General features: G+C 38.3%; 1 protein-coding gene across 1 annotated transcript in view; it reads right to left on the reverse strand.

Moving 5' to 3' along the window:
- Positions 1 to 1,606: 1,606 nt before the first annotated feature.
- LOC129807775 (E3 ubiquitin-protein ligase highwire) overlaps positions 1,607 to 23,792 on the reverse strand; it is a 105,326-nt gene continuing 83,140 nt past the window's right edge. The window contains exons 6-10 of the mRNA XM_055857259.1: positions 18,589 to 20,000; positions 14,216 to 14,453; positions 11,838 to 14,155; positions 6,119 to 7,219; positions 1,607 to 2,481 (exon numbers count right to left, since the gene is read on the reverse strand). Coding sequence (XP_055713234.1) covers positions 2,098 to 2,481; positions 6,119 to 7,219; positions 11,838 to 14,155; positions 14,216 to 14,453; positions 18,589 to 20,000 — 5,453 coding nt within the window. The 3' untranslated portion in view covers positions 1,607 to 2,097. The remainder of the gene's footprint in view (positions 2,482 to 6,118; positions 7,220 to 11,837; positions 14,156 to 14,215; positions 14,454 to 18,588; positions 20,001 to 23,792) is intronic.

The raw sequence follows: 23,792 nt of genomic DNA on the forward strand, positions 1-23,792 counted from the left end.
GCATATCACGAGAGAGCTTTCCAAAAAGCCCTCACTTTTTAAATTCTGACAATTAGGGTAAGAGTGGGTATTATCGATCAGTTAAGGAAATGATCGACTTTAACAGACAAAAAAACCATATATACTTTCGTATTTTTGAAGTGAAAACTTGTTATAGTCAATCTTGCTGATGTCCTCTACAAGATCGACCACTCACATTCTTGATATATTTATTTTGGAGTGGTTTAAAACACGAAAAACTTTTCGAAGTGCATTTGCATGTAATATCGATCAGCTGATGGTATTATCGATCAATCGATGCTTGTGATATCGATAAAAAAATAGGTTTTACACGTACCATCAGGGAATGTGAATATGTATTTTATATTTACTAAGTCCATTCCTGGCATCCTCAAGGGCTTTTGCCATTTCATCATCCCGGTATTGAAGGCTTTTTTGGTGTTTTTGCCATATTTTTGCTGAAGAAAAAAAGTGATCGATATTCCATACATCAGAATTTGAGATTATTGATCACAGAAAATCTTTTATTACGCTCAAATAAATAGTACTTACCTATGAAATCTTCACATGTAAGCTTCAATCCTTAATTGTTTTCCAATGTCTATACCGATTGTATCGATAAGAAGCGCACAAACTGTTCAGTTCACTGACAAAACTGACTGTATGCTTAAGACAAATGGCAGCAAAGTGAACTTTTTGGAATGGCTACTATTGTAATTTTGTGCACACATTTTTAAAAATCTCTTTTCTTGTGCAAATATTACCAGAAAAATTGTGATTTTTTTTTAATTTGACATCGTGAAACATAAAACAATCAAACAATCATATAATAATTAAAGTTCATTTAGGAAAATTATTTTTTTATCTATCAATTGGAAGAGAAGTCGATATTACAAGCATCGCTTGATCGATATTAAGAGCGTATTGGTATTACGAGCATCTACCCTATAATAGAGATGTCAAAAATTACCTACTATTATAGTGGTACTTATTAGGTGAGATTCTTAATAATCTCGCCTAAAAATCGATAATTTTAATCAATTTGTTTTTAGTGTCCAATTTTATCCTCAAAGTGTCCAAAATAAGAAACTGGACAAAATTATCAGCCTTTCCCCTAATTAATATCTCTTGTAAGGAAAATATTTCAAAAACAGGCCTAAAAATTTTATTATTTTTTATTTTCTAAATTCCTTGTTCGAATTCTAAGAAACTTACGACATTGAAGAAGGTCTATGGAGGCTATCTATAGAAAAATTTTAAGCCAGTATCTTTTTTATATTGGAAGATATTGAATTTTGATTCTTTTGATTTGTGACTTTTTGCCCCAGTCTTCCCTACTTATTTAACCCTTTAAGGACAATTGGGTCACCGGTGACCCAAAAATGAAATTTTTCCTACGGCCCTTCTAAAGATTTGTTTTGCTCCAAAAAGTCAGAAAAAGTGATTTTTCTGACCCAAAATTTTGACCCTCACGTCATTCAAGGGTTAAATTCGGACAATTTGGACTGAGGGCTAATTTTTATCACTCGCACTCGTAAAATTCTCTGGGAAAATTCCTTTTCCCCAGTAAAATCAATTGCATCGCAGAAAAATTGAAACAACAGAATTTTTCTATGGAATATCATTGAATATTTATTTATTTCATCCTTAAAATATTAAGTACATTTACGACTTTTTTTCTCTGCTTAAATTTCTCTGTGACAACAATTTCCAAAGTTAACGTCCTCTTTTTTTTTATTAATTTCTACGTACATATTTAAAAATACATCAATAATACCACAGTGATTAATTGTCCGAAAGATCAGAATAAAATTGGAGTGCATCATCGATTTAGTGAAAGTAAGTGCAAAAGTTTTGAGTTTTTCACTCACAAATCCATCTGATAAAATCTATTAAAATTATTTCTGGCTTTGTGCAATCCCCCTTGTTTTTTTTTTTTTGAGGATCACAGTAAAAATGGCATTTGATTAGAGCAAAAATAGAAACATCTAAACATACAAATAATCTACGGATTAATCTAATAAAATGTCGCAACTAATGCTTCTGCTAAGAGCCTCGAGTGGCTTTCAGTATTGGGAAGGGCGAAAGACTTACCGACTAGAAGGTCTGAGCATTGCGGCAGATGCCACAGCCCAGAGCAAATTCCTCTCCCGTGGCCGGATGGACAATGTGCAGCGGACAATCTTCACCCAGGAGCTGCTTGGCCTTGGGACCGGCTGGGCAGCGTGGAAGTTTGTTCTTTGGTATATTAGTGAGACGCTGGAAGTCATCGTGGCACGTGTCGCAGAAATGAGTGGTTCCGAAGCAGAAGAAGACAGCCACGGAGCAGCAGTAGCGACATTTGTACTCCAGGAAGTCTGTTCCGTGTTTGGGACACATTTGCGCTCTGGCAATGTCACTGCAACCCCCACAAACCAGCTCCTGGGGATCGTAGTTGTCCCCAATTTCAGCATCGCACCGAGCTTCGCCTCCATAGTAAGCCTAGTGTAGAAGAGGCAGGAAACTCAGAGATAGAAGCCTTCAAACCTAATTTCTTTTACGACAATTGCGATTTCAAAATGATTTTTACAATTTACGTAGGATTACTTAATGTGAACGATCTCAGAGCTATTTAAGAATTACGATTCAAGGCCGGATTTAGAAATTGAGTTGCCCTTTGTCCACTATTGGAGCACCTAAAAATTTTATGGGAAAACATAAACCGACGTAATATAGTTACCGAGATGGGGATTCCGGAAAACTATGAGAGATAAAGGCCTCAAACTTTACAACCATTTAGAGCCTCTTTCAGGATTGATATGTGCAAAATTTCGCTTGAAAATGAGGAAAATTGGATGAGAAATTCATAAAAATGTCTGAAAATTTTTAAAGTCGATTATCTCGGAAACTATGTGACATAGAGGCCTCAAACTTTATATTCGTTGAGAACCTCTGTCAGCGACCCGAGAAAATCGCGCCCCGTGAAAATCCGCGAAAAAAATTCCGCCCCGAAAAAATTCGCGCCCCACCAAAATCCGCGAATAAAATTCGCGCCCCGCGAAAATCCGCGAAAAAATTGTCGACCCGTAAAAATTCGAGAAAATTTCACGCCCTGCGAAAATCCGCTAAAAAATTCGCGAAAAAAATACCCGACCTGCGAAACTCCACGAAAATTCGTGAAAAAATTCGCGCCCAGCGAAACTCCGCGAAAAATTACGCGCTCCCCGAAAATCCGCGAAAAAATTCATGCCCCGCAAAAAATATGCGACCCGCGAAAAATTACGCGCCTCGCGAAAATCAGTGAAAAAATTCGCGCCTCGCAAAAATCAGCAAAAAAAATTCGCGCCCCGCGAAAATCCGCGAAAAAATTCACGCCCCGCAAAAAATACGCGACCCGCGCAACTTCGCGAAAATTCGTAAAAAAATACGCGACTCGCGAAAATTTCACGCTCCGCGAAAATCCGCGAAAAATTCGCGCCCCGCAAAAATCCGCGAAAAAATTCGCGCACCGCGATAATTCGCGAAAAAATACCCGACCCGCGAAAAATTACGCACCCCGCGAAAATTCGTAAAAAAAATACGCGACCCGCGAAAATTTCACGCCCTGCGAAAATCCGCGAAAAATTCCGCGCCTCGCGAAGATCCGCGAAAGACATCGCGGATCGTAAATTGTATATGCCACCTTACAAATCTTCGAATATAGACTGACTATGTAGAGAGGGAGAGTGACAGAGTGCTATATATATGGGGAAAGCTTGTCCAACGCCGCTTCTCCCGCTTTTTTTCCCGCCTGACGCTATTAGCAAATTTTCTTAAAATTGAAATCTTTAAAGTGAAATATCTCGAGAACCGTTCGACGAATGTCTTAATTTCTTGTTTTTAAATTGGTCTAAATTTTCTGGACTACAACATAAACATAAAATGTTCAAAACCGCATGCTTTGATTGCGAGATAAACTACAAAACGTGATTTTTAACCGGTTTAGAACCGGTTTTTCAAAAAACTAATAGCACAGAAATCTTCGTACGCGCGAGTAGACATATTTAAAAAAAATTATGAAGATATCTCTTTCCAAACCAGAGATATTGCGTACTACGGACGGCCGGCCGGACACGAGCCTGTGAATTTCAGCTCGATCGGAGCACTTTGAGAAAATTCGAAGATTACAATAGGTGTGATTAGAAGGAATTACACCTAAAAGCAGGGGCCCATTAAGCCTAATAAAAAGTGAACATATTTTTCACTTTTCCTTGTAAAAATTTTACAGATATTGCACCGCGACTTAAATAAATTTGCTCGTAGTTCTTGTATTATTTCGGCGAGCATTATGAAATATATATTTTTAGATAGCTTTTAATGCACAATTTCGAAATATATCAGACTGATAAGACAATTCTCTTTAGGAAAAAACTTGCCAATACTCTTCAGTGCCTCTACGCAAAAATGTATGGAAAAATGAAATGTTGAAAGGCCCCTGTCTAAAAGTGCCCCCATTCTCTCTACATGCCCTGTGAACATCCTGATCCAGGGACCTCTCGACATTTCATTTTTCCATACGTTTTTGCATAGAGGCACTGAAAACTATGGGCAAGTTTTTTTCCTAAAAAGAATTGACTTATCAGTCCGATATATTTCGAAGTCGTGCATTAAAAGCTATCTGAAAATATATATTTCATAATGCTTGCCGAAATAATACAAGAACTACGAGGAAATTTGTTTAAGTCGCGGTGCAATATTGTATTTGTATTGTATTGTATTTATTCTTCATCTTGATTGTGACATTTCCAACCTTCCCCGCGGCCATCGCCGTCTTAGCGTCGGTGACCAACCTCAAGAGCCAAAACGATGGAAAAGCTCTATCACGGGTTGTATAAGCCAAAGTAACATTATTTGTTTACAGATCTTTCATTAAATAAGAACCATTGAATAAGAATATCAGGAAATGTCCACTCAATCAAGAGACAAGACCAGGCTGTGGCAGCCGTTTGGCATGGAGGGTAAAAAAAAAATTATAATAAAAATATTAATGATGATAATAAATTAAAGAAGAACGAACCACGCAGGGGAAAAAACCAAAAAAAAAGAAAGAAACCAGAGAGAGAATAAAAACGAAACCCATAAATACGACACCAGAAAAGGATATCTGCAAGATTTTAACTGCTCGAACTCCAAGAGAGAGCAGTTTTCACAATCGACTTTTTTTTCAACTTTTCACCATCCTAGCTGCTAAACGGTAAGAGATATTGACTTCCGGTTTTCGGTGACCCCCCCCCAGAAGTCAATACATTCTATCTAACTAACTTACTCAAATTACCACCCACCCCTTCTAACCCCTCCAAAAAACATGTTTTATGACCTTGTAAAAAATTGGCCCTGACGATTTTCTTCATTTTTGGATATGTTATGGAGGTAGTCCAGCTGAACATTTCGTCCTTTGATATCTATCACCGGAAAATTCGCCATCTTGAATTATTGAAGGTCAAAGGTCAACCAACCTGGAGGGCATAATTTTCAACGGATTTCGACAAATTTGGACATTTTTGAAAGATCTTTTAATTCTGAACCCGACTGCATCGGTCACAATCGGTGATAGATCGGGAAAGTAACGGTAATAGCCTTATTTTAAAAATACTGTTTTTCGCACTTTTTCAGTCTTTTGACCCATATAAAATTCAAACGGTAAGAGATATCAACTTCCGGTCTTCGGTGACCCCTCCTCAAATGACATTATCTCGAAAGTATTTTTTTTTGTTTTCAGCCCCTCCCCCTTCATGAGTTCCCTATCCCCCAAAAATAGGTCAAAAATGAGGTTTTTCTAATTTTGCAAAAAATTAGCCCTGACGATTTCCTTTATTTTTGGATATGTTTTGAAGATAGTCCAGCTGAACATTTCGTCCTTTGATATCTATCACCGGAAAATTCGCCATCTTGAATTATTCAAGGATAAAGCTTAATTTTCACCCGATTTGTTGAATTAATTAATTAAAAGATTTATGATTTTTTGAAACCCTCTTCTTGAACAATTTTCAACTTCAAGATGGTTTTGTGGTGATTTATAGCGGTGATTACCCAAACTTTCTGTATTCCAATAAGTCGTAAGAGATTCAAAAAAGCAAAAAAAATCTTGTAAAGATCTTACCTTCTGGCACTTGTAGCAGACGTAGTAGGCATATCGATCCATGGCATGCTGCGTTAGATCCCTGTCTGCTGACATATTCTCAATGCCCTCGTACTCCAGCCTCATGATGGCCTTCCTCTTGACATCCTCCTTGAGGGCATTGATGGGCTCCAGGATATCCGTGAGCAGAGAATGCTGGATGTCCCCCTTGCAGATGGGACACTGGGAGAAGCCAAAACTGATCCTCGGACCAGTCCAGCGCCTCGTGAGAACAGCCTTGCAGCAGTGGAAGTGAAAAACATGTCCGCAGTCCAGCTGAATGGCTGGAGCATAGGAGAGCGCTTCGGTGAAGCAGATCATGCACATGTCATCGGCATCTTGTGTCAATCGTGGTTCCCGTGCCGATTCCGCCTGATCATTCTCCCTGGAGGCACAGAGATGCTGAAGACATGGCAGACACTTGGATTCACCTGCAACTCCACCACACGCATGACCACATGGTCGGATCTTTGCACAAGCAACTGCTGCATGCTCCTGACACTGAGCATCGGCACAGACATTGCCCACAGCCAACAGTCCCGTATTCCCAGTCACTCCGCAGAATCTGCATCTACCAACAGCTCCCAGAGGCCCAGAAATTATCGTATTGCTCCCATCCCGGAACTCAACCATCGCCTTTAGTGTCTTGTAGTCCGCCAGAGCCAGAAGCCAGAATAACTTTGTTCTGCCACAGCTCTCGTGCAACTCCACCCGAATGGCTTCCTCTTCCTCCTTGCACACGGTTCGATGGTGAGACCGAGTCCTGCGATTGAGATGCAGGAACCTATCGCAGTCGCAGCAGAGACTTCCACAAGTGTCACACTGAATCACAGCCGGAGTCAGTCCGTCATCGTGATTGGAGCACAAGGGACGACTCTCGGATGTCTTTGACCACTGTCCAGACGATAGACGCTCCACATGGTCAGTGTCCAGGACACAGAGACTCGCCAGAGCCAGCCAGAGAGTCGCAGTTTTGATGCAATTCTCCGGATTTCTGAACACTTCATCGAGACGCGTGAGATTGAGAATGGACTCGGCAATTGCTGCCTTTGTGACCAGTGACCATTTCTCTGTCAGTTTTCCCTGGAAAGGAAAGTTTATACGAATTTTGGGGAATATTTCAAATGAAATCCGGTCACATATAAACCAGAATACCTGAAATTTGGGACTAAATGAACTAAATGTAAAGTAGGGAAATTTTGTAACGATATGACAATGTCATATGACAAATTTTCGTAGTAAATATGGGAGTAGAGGATAATGTTAAAGGCCAGTGAGCATTGAATGGGCATTCCAAAGAGCTCTATGAAGCTCTCAATAAGTACAGTAGAGTCTCGCTATAAGCCATCGCCCTATAGTCCACAATTTATCGACCGTTGATTTCAAAACACTGATTTTAAGTTAGGTTATGTTTTTTTAGTATGCGACATGCATAATTATTTTAATATTTTTGGCAAACTTTATTAAGTAGTTGTGATAATTGTGATCCACAATGAAGAGAGCAAGGACAAGTACCACAATCGCAAAGAAAGTGGAAGCCGTCGAGCAATTTCAATACTAAAAGTCGTTGATAATTTTAAAAAATGACATGGACTATAGTGCGACCCAAGTGTCAAATTTGAACTCAAATATGGACTATAGCGAGACTCTACTGTAATGTGAATCTTATTTTGAATTAATTTATTTTAATTTATAACATGAAATTTATAAAATTTGTCATATGACATTGTCATACTGTTACAGGATTCCCCTACAGAATGTGTTCTCTAATTTTTGCAAAAGAACTTGATCCTATCGGTTAGGGTAAATTAAGCTAATTCAAAACCTGCTCCAAATGGAAATTTTTCGCTACTCCAAATGGAAACGCCATTGTTTTCACGATAAATACAGTACTAAATTATTATATTTATATATTTTCTATCCTAGAGTTTCATTATATACCCATGTAACACAAGGCTTACTAAGTGACATGAAAACCTTATACGGACGTCGTCACTACTTATCTATACTGACCTGCTGAAGTCTGACTAGGAGAATTTAAGTAACTAATACGTCAGGTCACGATATTAATTGTTACTACCTAAAATTTACTTCATTACGACGTGATGAAAATAGGAAATTTACATGTGGTAATCAAGAGGTCATAAATACGTAAATGTATGACCTACACCATTTTGTGATTGAGTATATTACTTAAGCATGACGTAATTTTGACGTCGTTTTTAGCAACGCTCACTCCAATTTTCAATCGTGATTCTGGAAAATTATGTGAAAGTGTGTCAAATTTAAGTAATAGAGAAAGTTTATGGCAATAAGCGAACTCTTTGCACGAACTTTTCCTATGTACTGTATTTTTTAATGAATTTTTCTATTATATTAGCGTAGTAGCAAGTGTAGTCGGAATTACGTAATAATCAAGTAGTGCTATCTTGCAGTATTTACCTCAGTATTACCTAATCTCTACCTAAATCTGACTTAATTTGGACGTCGTTATTACCAACGCTCATTGCATTTTTCAATCGTGATTCTGGAAAATTATGTGAAAGTGTGCTAAATTTAAGTATACCTACAGAGAAAATTTCTGGCCATAAGCAAATAATCTAACTGGATTTTTTCCCGAAATTTTCCATAATTTTTCCTACTTTTAATATTCATGGAAAAACCATTACGTAAGCCCGTGGTCTCAGTTGGCAAATCTCGACGTTGGTATTTTTGACAACTCAAGAGACTACACAAAATGTGACAGCCTTCAAATTGGGAACCCATCAACAAAATCGTCTGCATTCATAACCTCAAAAGTGTGACTTTTGAGAACCTTTTTAACCTTCGACCTTGAAAAACCGTTATTAGGAATGATTTAATAGTACCGTCATTGCGGGTGACTTTGCACTCTGCTGCTCGCGAGACTTTCATTAATTCTAGAACTTATTGATAGTCTTCGTCGATCCGGTCTACCATGTCAAAGTATATAGGGATATGTTATGTACCAAATAAGGTACAATGATCCTCAAAAGGATTCTTGTAGTTTCAGTAATAGTCAATGAAATCCTTAGGTATTTTGTCAAACCAGTGATAAGCCCAGATAAGCTTATGGTAGCTGAGATTCTTTACAGGTGACCTCGAAATTCGTGTAACTCGGGGTGCTTGCAACTCAGAATGCATGAAAATTCGATTGTGAGGTGAATTTTGAAGGTAAAGAATCGCGTCGAATAAACTTTTAACGACTGTCGAAATGAATAAAATTGGCTCGACGTGATTCTTTACCCCCAAAATTCAATTTACGATCAAATTTTCACACATTCCAAGTTTTAAGCACCCCGAGTTGCACGCATTCCGAGGTCACTTGTAAAGAATCTCAACTACCATAAGCTTATCTGGGCTTATGACTGGTTTGTTTTAGTTAGTTTCCACTATTCACTATAGGTCAACTATTTTCAAGAAAACACTGAATATAGAACACCCAAAACTAATTTATTTGTCACTGAAGATTACCTTTTCCACATAAAATCAATTTCACTGAAAATCACGTTTTGTACTGAAAATCACTTTTTCACCGAATATCTCAGTTTTTCACTGGAAATCACCTTTCACTGAAAATAAATACTTCACTTATAAGCACTTTTCTATCAGACACAAACCACAGATTCAATAGCATGTGCATGCGAAGTAGTATAGATTTAACATTCGAAATTGTGCATAAATCCCGCACTACCTCAGCACAAACCGCCCGTCTGACCAAGTAAGCGTGGATTATAGCCTCAATTAACCCCTATCTTTCATAACTTACTTTTAAGAAGCTCCCATACAAAATATCCCTTTACTAAATATATGTGAAGGACACTGTTTTGCGTTCATGGTGGTGAAGAGCGGAACTACGAAAATTATGTTGCCGGCCTTGTTGCTCAGCTGTCAGTGACAAGATGGAATATTTTCCAATCATTTTATTTGTTTTTAAAATTCTCGCAAAGATTCTCAGTGATTTTAGTGGTTTTTCTTTTAATAATAATAAATGTGCGTGGGTGCGTTTCGTCTAGAGAACAGTGTCGTAGTAACTATAAACAAATTTCCAATGTTGAAATACGTGGTTTTAATTCCTTTCAGGGTATTTTTTAGGAGACAATTTTTTTTCACAATAGTTTTTGCTTTTCTAAAGTGTTAAATCGTTCATCCTGGTTAAATAAAACATATCCCTATCTTTGTAGCTTCTATAATTTATATAAAATTTGAAGGTGAAATCAGGATGTAGGGGTATGTTGGCATGGTTCGCACAGAGTGAACCTTCAAACAACGCAAATTTTCTCTTTGTTTGCAAAGAGCTAGTTCATCATTTCTTAGCCATAAGATAGATAATTATTAAGCTCATGAGACGAGATGATAAATGGTAAGTCAGCTCCTTGCAAACAAGAAGAAAATTCGTATCGTTTGAAGGTTCACTCTGTGCGGACCATGCCTACATTCCCCTAAAATTGACAGTTTCATTCCACCGCCATTGATATACGTGGCAAGATTCAGTCCTTAATTTGTGCCTACCACTCGAATCTTGCCTCTGAGGGCTAAAATAGTGCCTAAAGCTAGGTGTTAATTAACGGCTCAACGCTGGGTCCCGCTTACCCTGTGTCAGACGAGCGTGTAAAGTCCGTATAAATCTTCTTCTCCTTTAATATGAAACGGTTAAAATTGTGCACTAAAACCGTATAGCTTCTGCTTAAAAAAATCTAAATTGTGTGCAAAATCTACACAACCTTGTTATAAAATGTTTAAGATTGTGTATAATACACACACAGCTTAAGCATAAAAAGGTAAAGATTTTGCTAAAATACGCACAGCTCAAGCAGAGACTGTTTAACTACTAGCCGTTTCATGTGTTTTAGATTTAGAAATATGATTAATTAACCTCTTTTATGCTTAAGCAGTGAAAGTTTTATGCACAATTTAACCGTTTTATGTTTAAACTGAAAATATTCCCTGCAACGCCTGCAACCATTCCTTAATACCTAATTTTTCTCCAAACATGCGACTTTTTTCGAAACAAAATATACTGTGTAAAGGAGGACGAACCCACAGATTGTTGATTGGTATTACCTTTATCAGTCTTCAATAAAATGTTTTTCGCGTAAAAAAGTTTGCGCGCAAAAAAGAAATTGCGCGCAAACAGTGAGTCTTGCGCGCAAAAGTTGAAAAAATGACTCTCCCTCTCCCCTGCGCGCAGCGCGCAAGATTACTTCGTGCCCGGATCCCTACTCTGGACTTCAATTCCTTCAGGACACTGGCAAAATGTGACTTTACTGAATGCTCGATTTTCTTTACCTAAACGATTTTTTTGAGAAATAATTCATTCAGTGAGAAAAAAAGAAGGTGGGATTAACTTTTTTCCTCATAACTTTAACACTTTTTAGGTGTAAAAATATATCAACATTTTTTTTTAATGTTAATTTTACACCTTTTTAAGGGTAAAATTAACATGAAAAAGTGTAACTTTAACCCCCAGTACACCTGAAAAGGGTAATATTTACACCGATTTCGGATCAATACTGCAGGGTAAAATAAACATTTCCAGAATGTTATTTTAACTTTTGCGGATTTCTCTGTGTTCCTTCAGGACACTGGCAAAATGTGACTTTGCTGAATGCTCGATTTTCTTTACCTAAACCATTTTTTGGGAAATAATTCATTAAAAAAACCAAAAAAAAAATGTACTCACGCTCGCCATATCCCGGATGAGATTAATGATGTTCTCTGCTTGCTTCACCGAGATGCTTCCCTTGAGGAACCATCTCTGATTGACATTCCTCACATCCTCCTTCGGTCTCCTCTTCACATCATACCTCTGACTATCCTCCTCGAGCTCATGGACCTCCTCAATAGCCGACTGATCTCCCTCCTCCCAGCTACTGTCCCCGAAATCAATAAACTCCTCCCTGCGTTCCAGTGATCCTCTGAGATTGTGAATATTGAAGTCAATGCAGTGGGAAAGCCTGACGACCGGGGGATTTTTATTTGCTCCCGGAGTACCATTGATCACCGTTGTATTCTTCACTTTCACCTGCAACTGCAGTGATTTGGCCACAACAGCCAGGAAAATGTCAATTATCCCCAGACGCTTCATGTCAAAATCCCCTCCGGCCTGATTGACAATACTAAAGTCCGTTGGAGGCATTTTTGTGATCCCCAGAAGATCTCCAAGGCTGTCCGGAGAGATTTCCGGAAGCATTCTCCGGAGCAGAGCGGTAACTTGCCTCTGAACTCTATCACTTCCTGTATGCAGGAGAGTGAGGAGATCCTTGAGGAGACCGTACTGATGGGAGAGGTAGGATCTGCCAACGGTACTTCCGGACAGTGCAAGGACCATACTTAGCATTTCGAAGCAGTAAGTGTCGGGAGGACGAGAATTTTCACTGCTAACGTCACTTTTCCCATCGATCTGAGCCACGGAATTTACAGCTTCCCATTCTTCCTTGGAACGCTGTGCCTCTTTCCGGATGGCATGGACAATGTGAACAATGACTTGCTTCTGCAAATGGGACAGTTTACTTCGACTGAAGAGAATTCCCACCATATGCTCCCTCATGTCCAGGGAATCTGCCTGGAGACTTGCTCCACTGGCTTCCATTGCAACTGCTGCGTAGGTTTCCGCTGGGTAATCTTGCTGCTCTCCGAGGATCAGTTTTCCAAAGACCTGGCCAGTGATTAGCCTGAAAACTCTTAGGGTTTCTGCTTCACAATTTCTGTGCTGAATCTGCAGGGAATTTGTCAGTTTTAAGTTATGTTTCAACGCTGTGAATTTATCTTCCAAGAGAGGATATCCCATTAGCCGGATACTCCTGACCCGGAGCGTTGGATCCTGTCCACTCAGCACCAGCCGAAAATGCGTTGAACACTCCTCCCGGACAGTTGCTGAGATCCAAGTTCCCTGATTAGCCACTCCCTCAATGTCCACACTCTTCAGGAGATTGGTATCTCCGAGGGATTGTCCAGCATAGAACATAATGTTCTGCACTTTATTCCCAATGTCCCGGCTATTGTCAATGTGGACAAAAATCTGCCTGCAGACATAATTGAGCTTACTTATGGAAATATCAATGATCTTGGACTTGTTCCTATCCTCTTCATCACTCTCCCAGAAAGTCTCTGTGGAATTGTCCAGGAGAGCTCCTACCATGGCTTGCCTGGAGGACACTGTCAACTCAAACATTCCCTGCAAATCCATCAAACTACTGATCCTCGTTCCACCATTCTGGACATTGCAATTGGACTCTTGCAGAGCAATTGTCGAGGACAGCACCATATTCTCATTCTGTTCATCCGATCTGGACAGAATCTTCGAGATATTCCCAAAAACCCTCGATCTGTGCAGAAACTGATGATCAGCCTGCCTAAACCTAATCCCAAAGCACTGAATTGCCGTTCGCTGAAGGGATGATCCAGCTGGCAAGAGCAATGTTAGATCTGCAACAGTTTGCAGAAAAGCATGCAAACTCTGAGTCAGAACAGAAGAAACATGTCCACTGAGTTGAGTTGTGGACACAGGATGTTCCAGGGCAATCTCCCCATCTGACTCAATCCTCAATTCCTCCGACACGGGCGTCAGGGAAGTCACAAACCACCACATAAGGTCATGAAGACAAATTGTCTGAGTAACAGTTCTCATGAGCCAATTCAGAGCCTGCAGGGAATAAATCCTGCAAGTAGCCACTCTCAGGCTTCTCTTCATGGCAAATCTCAACTTAACCAGATCATGCTGCTTCAGGATGAACATCATCACGGGTCTGGACATCAAACATGCCGCCACAGACCCTCCCTCCTTCTTCTTCCCCCCATTCCCCGCACCCATCCCCATCTGCTCAGCATTGACATTGGTATTCCCTTCAAGTTCATCCACAGCCGCAGCTGTCTGAACCTGAGCCTGCTGCTGCTGCTGCCCTAAACCCTGCTGAACCACACAAGAAGCCCCAATAAATTCCTCAGGCACCAACTTTCTCAAATTATTCGACGGATAGCAGAGTAACAGAGATCCGGCATCTGTAAAATTCCCACAATAAAAAGCACCTTTTCCACCCAGAAAATTCCCATTGACCCTACCATTGTCGCATGTTGAATTATTCCGGCGTCGCAGAATGACACGCGATCCACCATCAACTTGATTATTGGACACCTCTGGATTTTGCCCACCGTAGAATTTGTAATTGCGTGCCTGACCATTCCACCCTTGACCCATTGAAAAGCTCCGGTGGAACTTCATGTTGGACGATGTATTGAGTTGTCCAAGAATATCAGTTCCTGTCTGATCGATCGAGTCAAACGAAATGTCCGACAGTGGCTGCATTTTTGAGATAATCATCATCAATTGAGACTCATTTTACCGATCTTGAATTAACTCAACAAATAACAATGATCGCAATCATTAAGTGATCTTCCTCCCCCCCTGCCTTTCTCTCCATTTGAGAGAAGAATTATAAAACCAACAATTTTCTAATAGAAAGGTCAAATAATGCGTTCAATTGATATTTTATAATGATTCTTCATGAAGAAAATTTCAAAATTTAAATTAAAAAGGGTTTGTCATTTCAAATTTGAGGTATATTGTAAATCCAGCGAATTCTAGTGAACACTAAACCTACTTTAACTCTTTCGTCTCCTTGAGGACTCTGGGTACCCATGGAAACAACAATCTTTTTTAAACTATCTAGAATCGATAAAAATCCTATTCTTCTGGATAATTACAAACTATAACGGCGTTATCACACTTGCACATTAAAATTTTAATGTGATTCACACTTGGATTCACATTAATTGTCACTTGTGAGCGTTAAAATATTTTATTTGTGTCTTTGAGTCACTTGGGGTTTTTCTATTTATTGATAAAGAAGTGGACTTGGCCTGCAAAAATAAGTTTAAATTTACCTAAAGCATAAATATTTTTCACATTAAAAAATTAAAGAGAAAATCGCATTAATTTTTCGCATTAATGCTATAAATCAATTTATATCAAATTTTGCGGGTCAAGTCTACCTTTTTATCAACAAATAATAGATCAAATTTTTAATATAAAATAATTAAAAAACATAAATTACACATTTGGACTCTCACCAGCGACATTTAATGTGAATCATATTAAAATTTTAATGTGCAAGTGTGATAACACAGTAAGGATGCCCAAATCTAGGATATTCTTTGCAGGATCTTAATTAACTCCTAAGCTTAGATATTCTTGTTCAAAAATCGCGAATTTTCGATTTTCTGCTTCCTTGCAGATATTGTGACTTTTTTCATATTTCTAGACCCGAATAAGGAAAAACCTCTCGGGGCCAATAAGTATGATAACTATCAATTAAAGATTACATAAATTCGAAAAACAATTTTTTCTTAAATTTTCAAAAAAAAACTTGTTCATACATTATGGGTACTCTCGTCCCCAAAAATCTAGAGGTCAAATGTAAGGTTATCCCGCCAATGCCCGCCATTTGCTTTTTGACACCAACCTTGTAACAAAAATCCAAGCGGGATCGACATTTTTGCCAATAAGGCCGATAATTTTGACATTTGGCAGCGCGGGAGATTGTTTTCAGGGAAGTTTTTCCTATCCTTCCAGATTTTGGTGAATTCTGATTGTCCAGGAAGTGTCTTTTATGCTTTTGAGATAGCTTAATGTGTCTGCAATAACATTGTGTTGAAGAAAATGCATGCTAAAATGTTATTGTGTGAAATATTATGAGGAATCTGTTGGCAAGCAGGAGCTGGGTGTCTTTTTTAGCACTTCCTGGACATCACAGAAGATACTGGTCAATAATTCTTCTTGTTTTAGTGATCAACATTGTAAAGGAGTCATTTGACATGCAAAAATAATTCACAAAATTGATATTATTGGCGTTTGGAAAATTGAAGGTTGTCTTCTTTTCGTTCTTTTGGGGACGAGAGTACCCATGAGTTTTTCAATTTCCCAGAGGCCGAAAAAATTCTTTCTCTACAAAAGTATCATATTTGACCACTAAATGGCGTCTACACATTAGTAGAAATTTCTTTAAAAAATGCCTTTTTTTTAATTCTGACGTTTCTGCCTATGAGGATAGGGAAAAATTTCTTTAAAAAGGCATTTAAAAAAAAATTACAAGTGTGTAGAAGCCATTAAACAAAAACTGGAAAATCACCTCCATATGAAGCTTTTCAAATTTCAAAAACGACAAGATTTCATCGATCTTCCAAAAAAAGTTATACTCGATAGAGCGAATAAGTAACTTGGCTTGCACGTTTAAGGACAGTTGCAGATTTGTTTTTTTTCGTTTATGAAAAAAAAATCAATTGAGCAATTGATTAACAAGGAAAATGATTGTATCTATCTGAAGAGAAAATCTTACGATGATTTAGTTAGACATTCGAATGGTCACAGGACGTCAAAGACCACCGTATTTAAAGACCTGGGTGACATGATAACTTATTTTCGATACTATCGACTGTCGATTCTGAAAAATTTAAACAATAACTGCATTGTTTGTAGCTATTATAAATGTTTATCAACAGTCTCATTCTTTTAAGAATGTCACAATGAATGGCTCAAAAATGCGTATAATGTCGACTTTCATTTAATCTAACAGATATAGATTTATCGATACTATCGATTCGATAGTATCGAAAAGTTATCATTCCACCCCTGGACTTCCGTCATGACAAATTATCGATTTCTACTGAGGTTTTTGAACCGCACCGTAAATATGAATGCCAATGTGTATTTCTAAATTGTCTCAGTAGGACGCCTGAAGCCGTCGGCTTACACAAATTCTGATAAACGGTTCTGTAAGTTCGAAGAAGACTCGGCTCGGCACCATCGCAGAATTATTTTTTCCATATAAAACAAAAAAACTAGGAAAAATATCTGGTTTTTCGGTATTTCATAAATTTCAATAGGCTCGTTCCTGATAGCTTTTTTTTAAATTTTTAATCCAGTAATAAAGCTTCTTTAACAATAAATGAAATAAACTTGCTGCAATTTTTTGTAATCAAAGAAAGCGTCTCCTTTAACCTTTGAAATACATTGAGAAATTCATTGAATTATAAATAAAATGGTTTCTGTGCATGTTTTCTTGTTTATCAAAAAATACCAGTGAATTATGCTTCAAACAATCAATGTACAGAGTAAAAGAATATTACAAGGATAATCGTTGGTTTGCTTTTTTTTACCAAGATTATTCTTGTAAAGTTACTCAAATATATCGTTAGTTAAATCAGCATTTGTCGTAACTTTCTTTTGACAACTTTTCAGGAGACTAAATTTTCAGTTCAGCTTTATTTTTCTTAAAAATGAGTCCCGAATGCGATACTTTTGAGTCAAAATAATAAAAGTGGTACTAATAAACCGTAAGTTAACTCGAGAAAATCTTTATAAAATGATTTAAAAGCTGAGATATTGAGATATATGTTCGATGAAACACAATAATATTTTATCGTAACTTGCATCGTTTTTAAAGCCGTAACTTCCAATGTATGGAGATATTGGAAGTTACGACAATTTTCAAAAATGCATTATATCAATTTCAATGACTCTAGTGATAACAAGCGTCTTTATTTGACTAAATTAATCAATTAAACTCTTATCCCTGTCCCTAAAAGCTTTTATTTCGTAACTTTTATTGAATAAATTTTGTGCGCCACGGTCGCTTGTTTTGTTTTGAATTAACGACAGATGGGCAAGGATTTTTTCTCACTTTTTTCTCATAAATATTGAATTAAAATAATTTAATGTTGCATTATTCGCACTTTTTTCGGATATTTGGAAGAATTTGTGAACGTTTTAATGAGAAATATTAAATTTTTGCTGCAAATTACAAGCCACGCAAACGAGCAAAAGAAGATACGGCAAATGCTGATTACTGAAAATTTTGTATGGAAATTTGTCGTAACTTCCCCAAAAATGGAAGTTACGACAAATTCTGAAATTTTTGTTAATTAAGAGCACTTACGATAATTTTTGCTTAAAATAATTTTTATTGGGTTTATAAAAGTTTCTGTTTCTCATAGGCGTTTAATAAACAAAATTTACGCCGATTCTAAATATGTATATATCACGAAATGGCAAAAATAAAGTTACGATAATTGCTGATTTAACTGACGATGTAGCTCCTTTAAAATTACAGGGGACTAACTTTCAGATCCAGTGTATACTTTATGTGAAAAACCTTCGAAATTTATGACATTTTTTTGTTGTAAAGAAGTCAAGAGCACAATTATTCAAAAAGAGAATAAGGAAAAGTGAGAAAATTTTCAGACATTTCTCTCAAAGTATATTTTTAGCTAAAAGTTAGCCTTTTGTGATTTTTAGGAATCAATGTTGGTCGTCCTGGATCCTTTTCAAATAATTCATCTTTCAAATCTACTTTTCTCGACGATGTACCTCATTTTCGAAATGACAAACCCCTTGAAAAAATCTCACAAAACTGAAAAATAAAATGAATGTGACTTACCCTGTCGAATCCATTGTCCCCGGAATTGTACTCAAACATGTTGTAGAGGATGTCCTCACTCAGGGAAGCTCCCAATGATTCCAGGCACGAGAACATTTCCGGAGCTGGCCAGAGAAGTTCCGGCGACAGACAACCCGAATTCCCATGAATCCCACGTCCCTGATTCCCTCCCATTTTAGCCTCTCTCGGTGATGTCCTAATCCCACTGAGACGGTGCATCATCTTCTGATTGAAATTCTCCCTTCCTCCGTCCCCGCGACTCGTGCTGGGCCTATTCATATCACTGGTCAGCTGATTGACCTGATCCTCCGTCATGATGGGAATCTGCTGTGGAGATCTCTTTTGATCTGCCGTCAAGCTGCCGATGCCATTGGACGACAGCTCAAGCAGAAATAGCGCATTCTCCTTCATCATCGTGTAAATATCTGAGTTAACAATGAGAGACGTTTTGAGGCCAAACAAACTCTCAAGTTTATCCCCCTGACACTGCTGCGGCGAACAATTCAGATTGATATTCTTCTGCCCAGGAAGATTCTTATCCCGACATTTTTCACACAACAAATACCAACTGGTTGCCCCTTTGCCGCCATCGCCACAATTTCCTGCCCAACCTTTGCAGTAAGTCCCGACGGAATTGTACCCTTTTCCATTGGCTGACTTCCCACAGCCCGGATGAACTACCCTCATGTGATAGGTGACTGGAATTGGGAGGAAGATCTCACACATTTCGCAGTAACTACCCTCATCCTTCTTCTTCTTCCTCCCTTTGCGGGATTCACAATTGAATTCCCCAAAAATATCCCTGGCTGATCGATTGGGAGGACTCTCCTTGGTCGGTTGATCCCCAAACGATGCCACTGCATTGCTCTGCACCAATTGCACGCAGTTCAGGCACAATTGCTCCCAGAGATAAACCAGGCACCTCAGAGCCGGAGGCAGAACTGTCACAATTTCCGGAAGGGAGTGCAACTTGCATTTATCCCCCCTCCGACGATTGTGCACTGAGGAATTGCCCGATTTGGCCAGAGCTTCCAAAGTGGAAGGTCGAATATTGAGATAATTGCCCGCATTGGCCACTTCCACCGAATGCCTCTGTTGGGCCTTCTGTTCTCGCGTCAGGGAGGCATCTTTGGCCTCTCCTCTGGTCACCACTACCGCTCCCTGCTTCGATAGGGTCGGATGAAACTTCAAGAATGACGCACATGCCATGGCATCATGGACAATTCCCTCGTGCCAGAGAAATGCCGCAAAAACTGCCCTTAGACTCTCAGCCAGAGCCGGAGGAAGAGCTTTTTTGGGCACAGCATTCCTCATGGGAATTTCCACATCAGTGGCTTCCCCTGAACTCACGGACTTATCATTGCTGGGCATTTGATTAATCGGAGTGTCTCTATCAGTGGCACTTAATTGTTCTGCAAAAGAACAATTAATTGCTTATTGAAACAATCGAGTTTATGATGCCGCATTGTGATGCATTTATACGCAATTAAACATGTCATTTGAAGGTAAAACACAATTTGTGGGATTTCAAGGCATCAATTGGCGCAAAAACTCTTAGAACTTACCAAAAGTTAATCTTATTCAAAAGATTGTTCTTTGCGAAAAAAAAAGAATAAAATTTCTAATTTGGAATTTTAGGCCACGCCCCCTGGCATTGGTTAAAGTCAGTGATAAATGACTTTCTTCAATTAAGGATTAAGACAAAGCTACTTTGAAAAAAAATGTATTGTCAAATTAACAAGACAAGTTTGTAAAAAAGATGTTCTTCCATACAGAATATGGAAAAGTTTTGTCAAATAGGCGGCCAACTGGATCTTGTTAAAAGTTTGTCAAGAGGGTGTTTTTCCATATAAAATGCAAGGAAAAGTTTTATCAAATTGATAAATAACATCCTTTTGACAAAATTTTAACAAAATCCATTTGTTCGTTTAACAAGACACTTTTTTTCAGAGTATGCCACTTGAAACACTTTTAAGCCCCTTACAGACTCAGGCCAATCCTTTAGAATATTTAGACAAAATAAATCGGTGGTAAAAGATCATACAAGACAGAAATCCTAAACTATCCATGCATTTTAGTTCAATCCGAATCTTTTCCGAAATATTTTACGGCTAAATATTCTTCAGGATCAGCCTGAGTCTATTTAGAGTTTTAGACCACGCCCTATTCATGAAGTACAACCAATTATTTGATTTCTTCACTATTATTTGATGTAGTGTGGTCTATTTATAGAACCAGGAGCATTGGAGGGAACCACTTACAACATTTTAATAATAAAAAGAGTTGAAAGTTGTCAATTTAATTAATTAGGCCACGCCTTCTTTAAGAACTATAAGCAGAAACAGTTTATTTCTAATTTGCATTACTTATCAATTACTGTTAGAAGATCGGGAATCAACTATAATAATAATAATGATAAGGGATGCAAAACGATTATTCTGCTTTTAAAGACAATTAGGCCACGCCTACTTAAGAACCTTTATCAATTTAAGCAGTTTAATTACTTGATTTTCATTAAGTACTTTTTAAAAAGGGGTGGTAAAGCGTCCCAGGCTTTGCGAAATGCTCGAACTCGTGAACTTAGATGCTACACCGCAATAGTACTTTTGTATCATTTACCGTTTACCGGTGTTCAACCGATTTGAACCGATTCATAAATCACTCAAAAGATCCCTCAAAACAATTTTAAAAGTAATAGAATTGATTTTCAATTATCAGATAAAAATTAGTTAACGGTTATGAACCGGTTCATTACCGATTGGAACCGGTTCAGTTATGTCGGAAATTCCAAGACCTTTCCAACGACCCCAAACATAACCCCAATTTGCTTGATCAATACGCTCTCTAGTGTCTTTTTAACCTCTGACCTTGAAAAATCGTTATTAGGAATGATTCAACGGTATTTTCGTATATGGACGAAATGTTCGCCTAGATAATCTCTAAAACATATCCAAAAATGAAAAAAAAAACGCACGACGCGTTTTCGAGCAATCCCAAAAAACATGGTTTTGGAGGGGAAGGGGAGCGGTGGGGGGAAATGAGGGGCATGTTAATGATCCTCGGGTCGACTTATAGGGGTCCCCCGAAGGTCCCAAGTCTCTACCTCTAACCGTTTGGCCTCTAGAGCTGGCGACAATCGGACGGATAGACGGGCAAACAGCGTGACGAGATTTCTCAGAAATCGACTGAAACGTGAAGATTTGTTGAGAAAACTGGTCTCCGGGGGGTGGAAGGTGGAAATTTTCGGGGGGGGGGGTGGTTTGGAAAAATCGAGGGATTATATACTGCTCTCTCCGTAGAGTTCGAGCAGTAAAATACTACCCTCATTCTGTATCATTTTATTAAACAAAAATAATGCGTCGTAGGCTAGGTATGCTCTTGTATAATTAAATTTCGCAGATTTTCGTGGGCTTTGGAAATTTTGCGGATTTTCGTAAGTAGGAAATTTTTTCGGATTTTCGCGGACCACAAAAGTTTCCGCGGTTTCCGCAGATTTTTGTTACCTGCAAATTCTTTCGTAGGCCGTCAAAATGTCAAAGTTTCCGCGGATTTTTGTAGACTACAAATTCTTTTGTAGACCCCTAAAATGTTTCGCCTATTTTCGTGGGCATGAAACTTTTCGCGGATTTTCACGGCCCACAGAAGTTTACGCGGATTTTGTCTAACCACAAATTCTTTAGTTTGCTGTAAAATATTTCGCGAGCCGTGAACATTTTTTGAGATTTTTGTGAGCATGAAATTTTTCGAAGATTTTCGAGGGTCACAAAACTTCCCGTGGATTTCCGCTGACCGCAAATTATTTCGTAAGCCGTAAAGTATTTCGCAGATTTTCGTGGGTTGCGAAATTTTTGCGGAATTTCATGGGCATAAAATTTTTCGCGGATTATCGCGGGCTGCAAAATGTTTAGCGGATTTTCGTGAGCATGAAATTTTCCGCGGATTTTTGCTGACTACAAATTCTTTTAGGCCCTAAAATGTTGCGGGGATTTTCGTGTCCATGAAACTTCTCCGCTGACCACAAATTCTTTTGTATGCCGGAAAATATTTCGCGGATTTTTGCAGGCCATAAAACTTTTCGCGGATTTCCACTGACCATAAATTTTTTCGTTTGTCGTAGTGTTTCGCGGATTTTCGCAAGCTGTGAAATTTTTGCGGATTTTTGTGGGCATAGGATTTTTCGCGGATTGTCGCGGGCTGCAAAGGTTTTTGCAGATTTTATCTGACCACAAGTTCTTTCGTAGGCCGGAAAATGTTTCGCAGATTTTCGCAGGCCATAAGACTGCGAATAAGATTTGAATTTCCTCAAATTCTTTCGTTTGTCGTTAAGTTTTTCGCGGATTTTCGCGATCTGTCATATTTTTACGTATTTTCGCGGGCCACAAAAGTTTTCGCGGATTTCCGCTAACGACAAATTCTTTCATAGGCCACAAAGCATTTTGCAGATTCTCGCGAGCTGCGAAATTTTTTCGGATTTGTACGAACTGCGAAATTTTTGAGGATTCTCGTGAACATGAAACTTTCCGCGGATTTTCGCTGACTACAAATTCTTTCGTAGGCTACAATGCGTTTTACGGATTTCCGTGATCTGCAAAATTTTTGCGGTCAAAAAATTTTTCGCGGACCATAAATTCTTTCGATTGTCGCAGTGTTTTTCGGATTTTCGCGGGCAGCGAAAATTTGCGGATTTTCGTGGGAACAACATTTTCGCGGATTTTCTCGAGAGACGGAAATTTTTCACTCACATTATTTAGGCATACTATTTTTTGTTTCTTTTTCTTTTTTGAATATTAACTTTATCAATTTTTTGATGCTGAATAGGATTTTCTTCAGGGCATTTCGATTTGCTAAGAATGACAATTGCAACAAAAATCCTGAAAAAAATCAGTTATACACATTCTGGGCTGTAACATAATTTCTGTATTTAAAAATACTAAAGGGGCGTGGCTTATTTTTTATTTATGCTACAATAAGGACATATCAAAAACCTAAATTGTAAAGACGATTAAATCGCTTACAAAATACTCTTCACTAAATTTTCCAACCACTCCAAATATTTTTTGACAACTGTAACACCAAAAGGGGCGTGGCCTAAATTTTATTTTAATATTTGTAATCAGAAATAAATAAGTGCGCCTAATACTTCATAAATGGAAGAAAAAGAAATGCATCAAAATTGTAAATTTTGAAAATAGTCATAAATAAAA

The sequence above is a fragment of the Phlebotomus papatasi genome, chromosome 3 (genome assembly GCF_024763615.1).
Source record: "Phlebotomus papatasi isolate M1 chromosome 3, Ppap_2.1, whole genome shotgun sequence".
Classification (NCBI taxonomy): Eukaryota; Metazoa; Arthropoda; class Insecta; order Diptera; family Psychodidae; genus Phlebotomus; species Phlebotomus papatasi.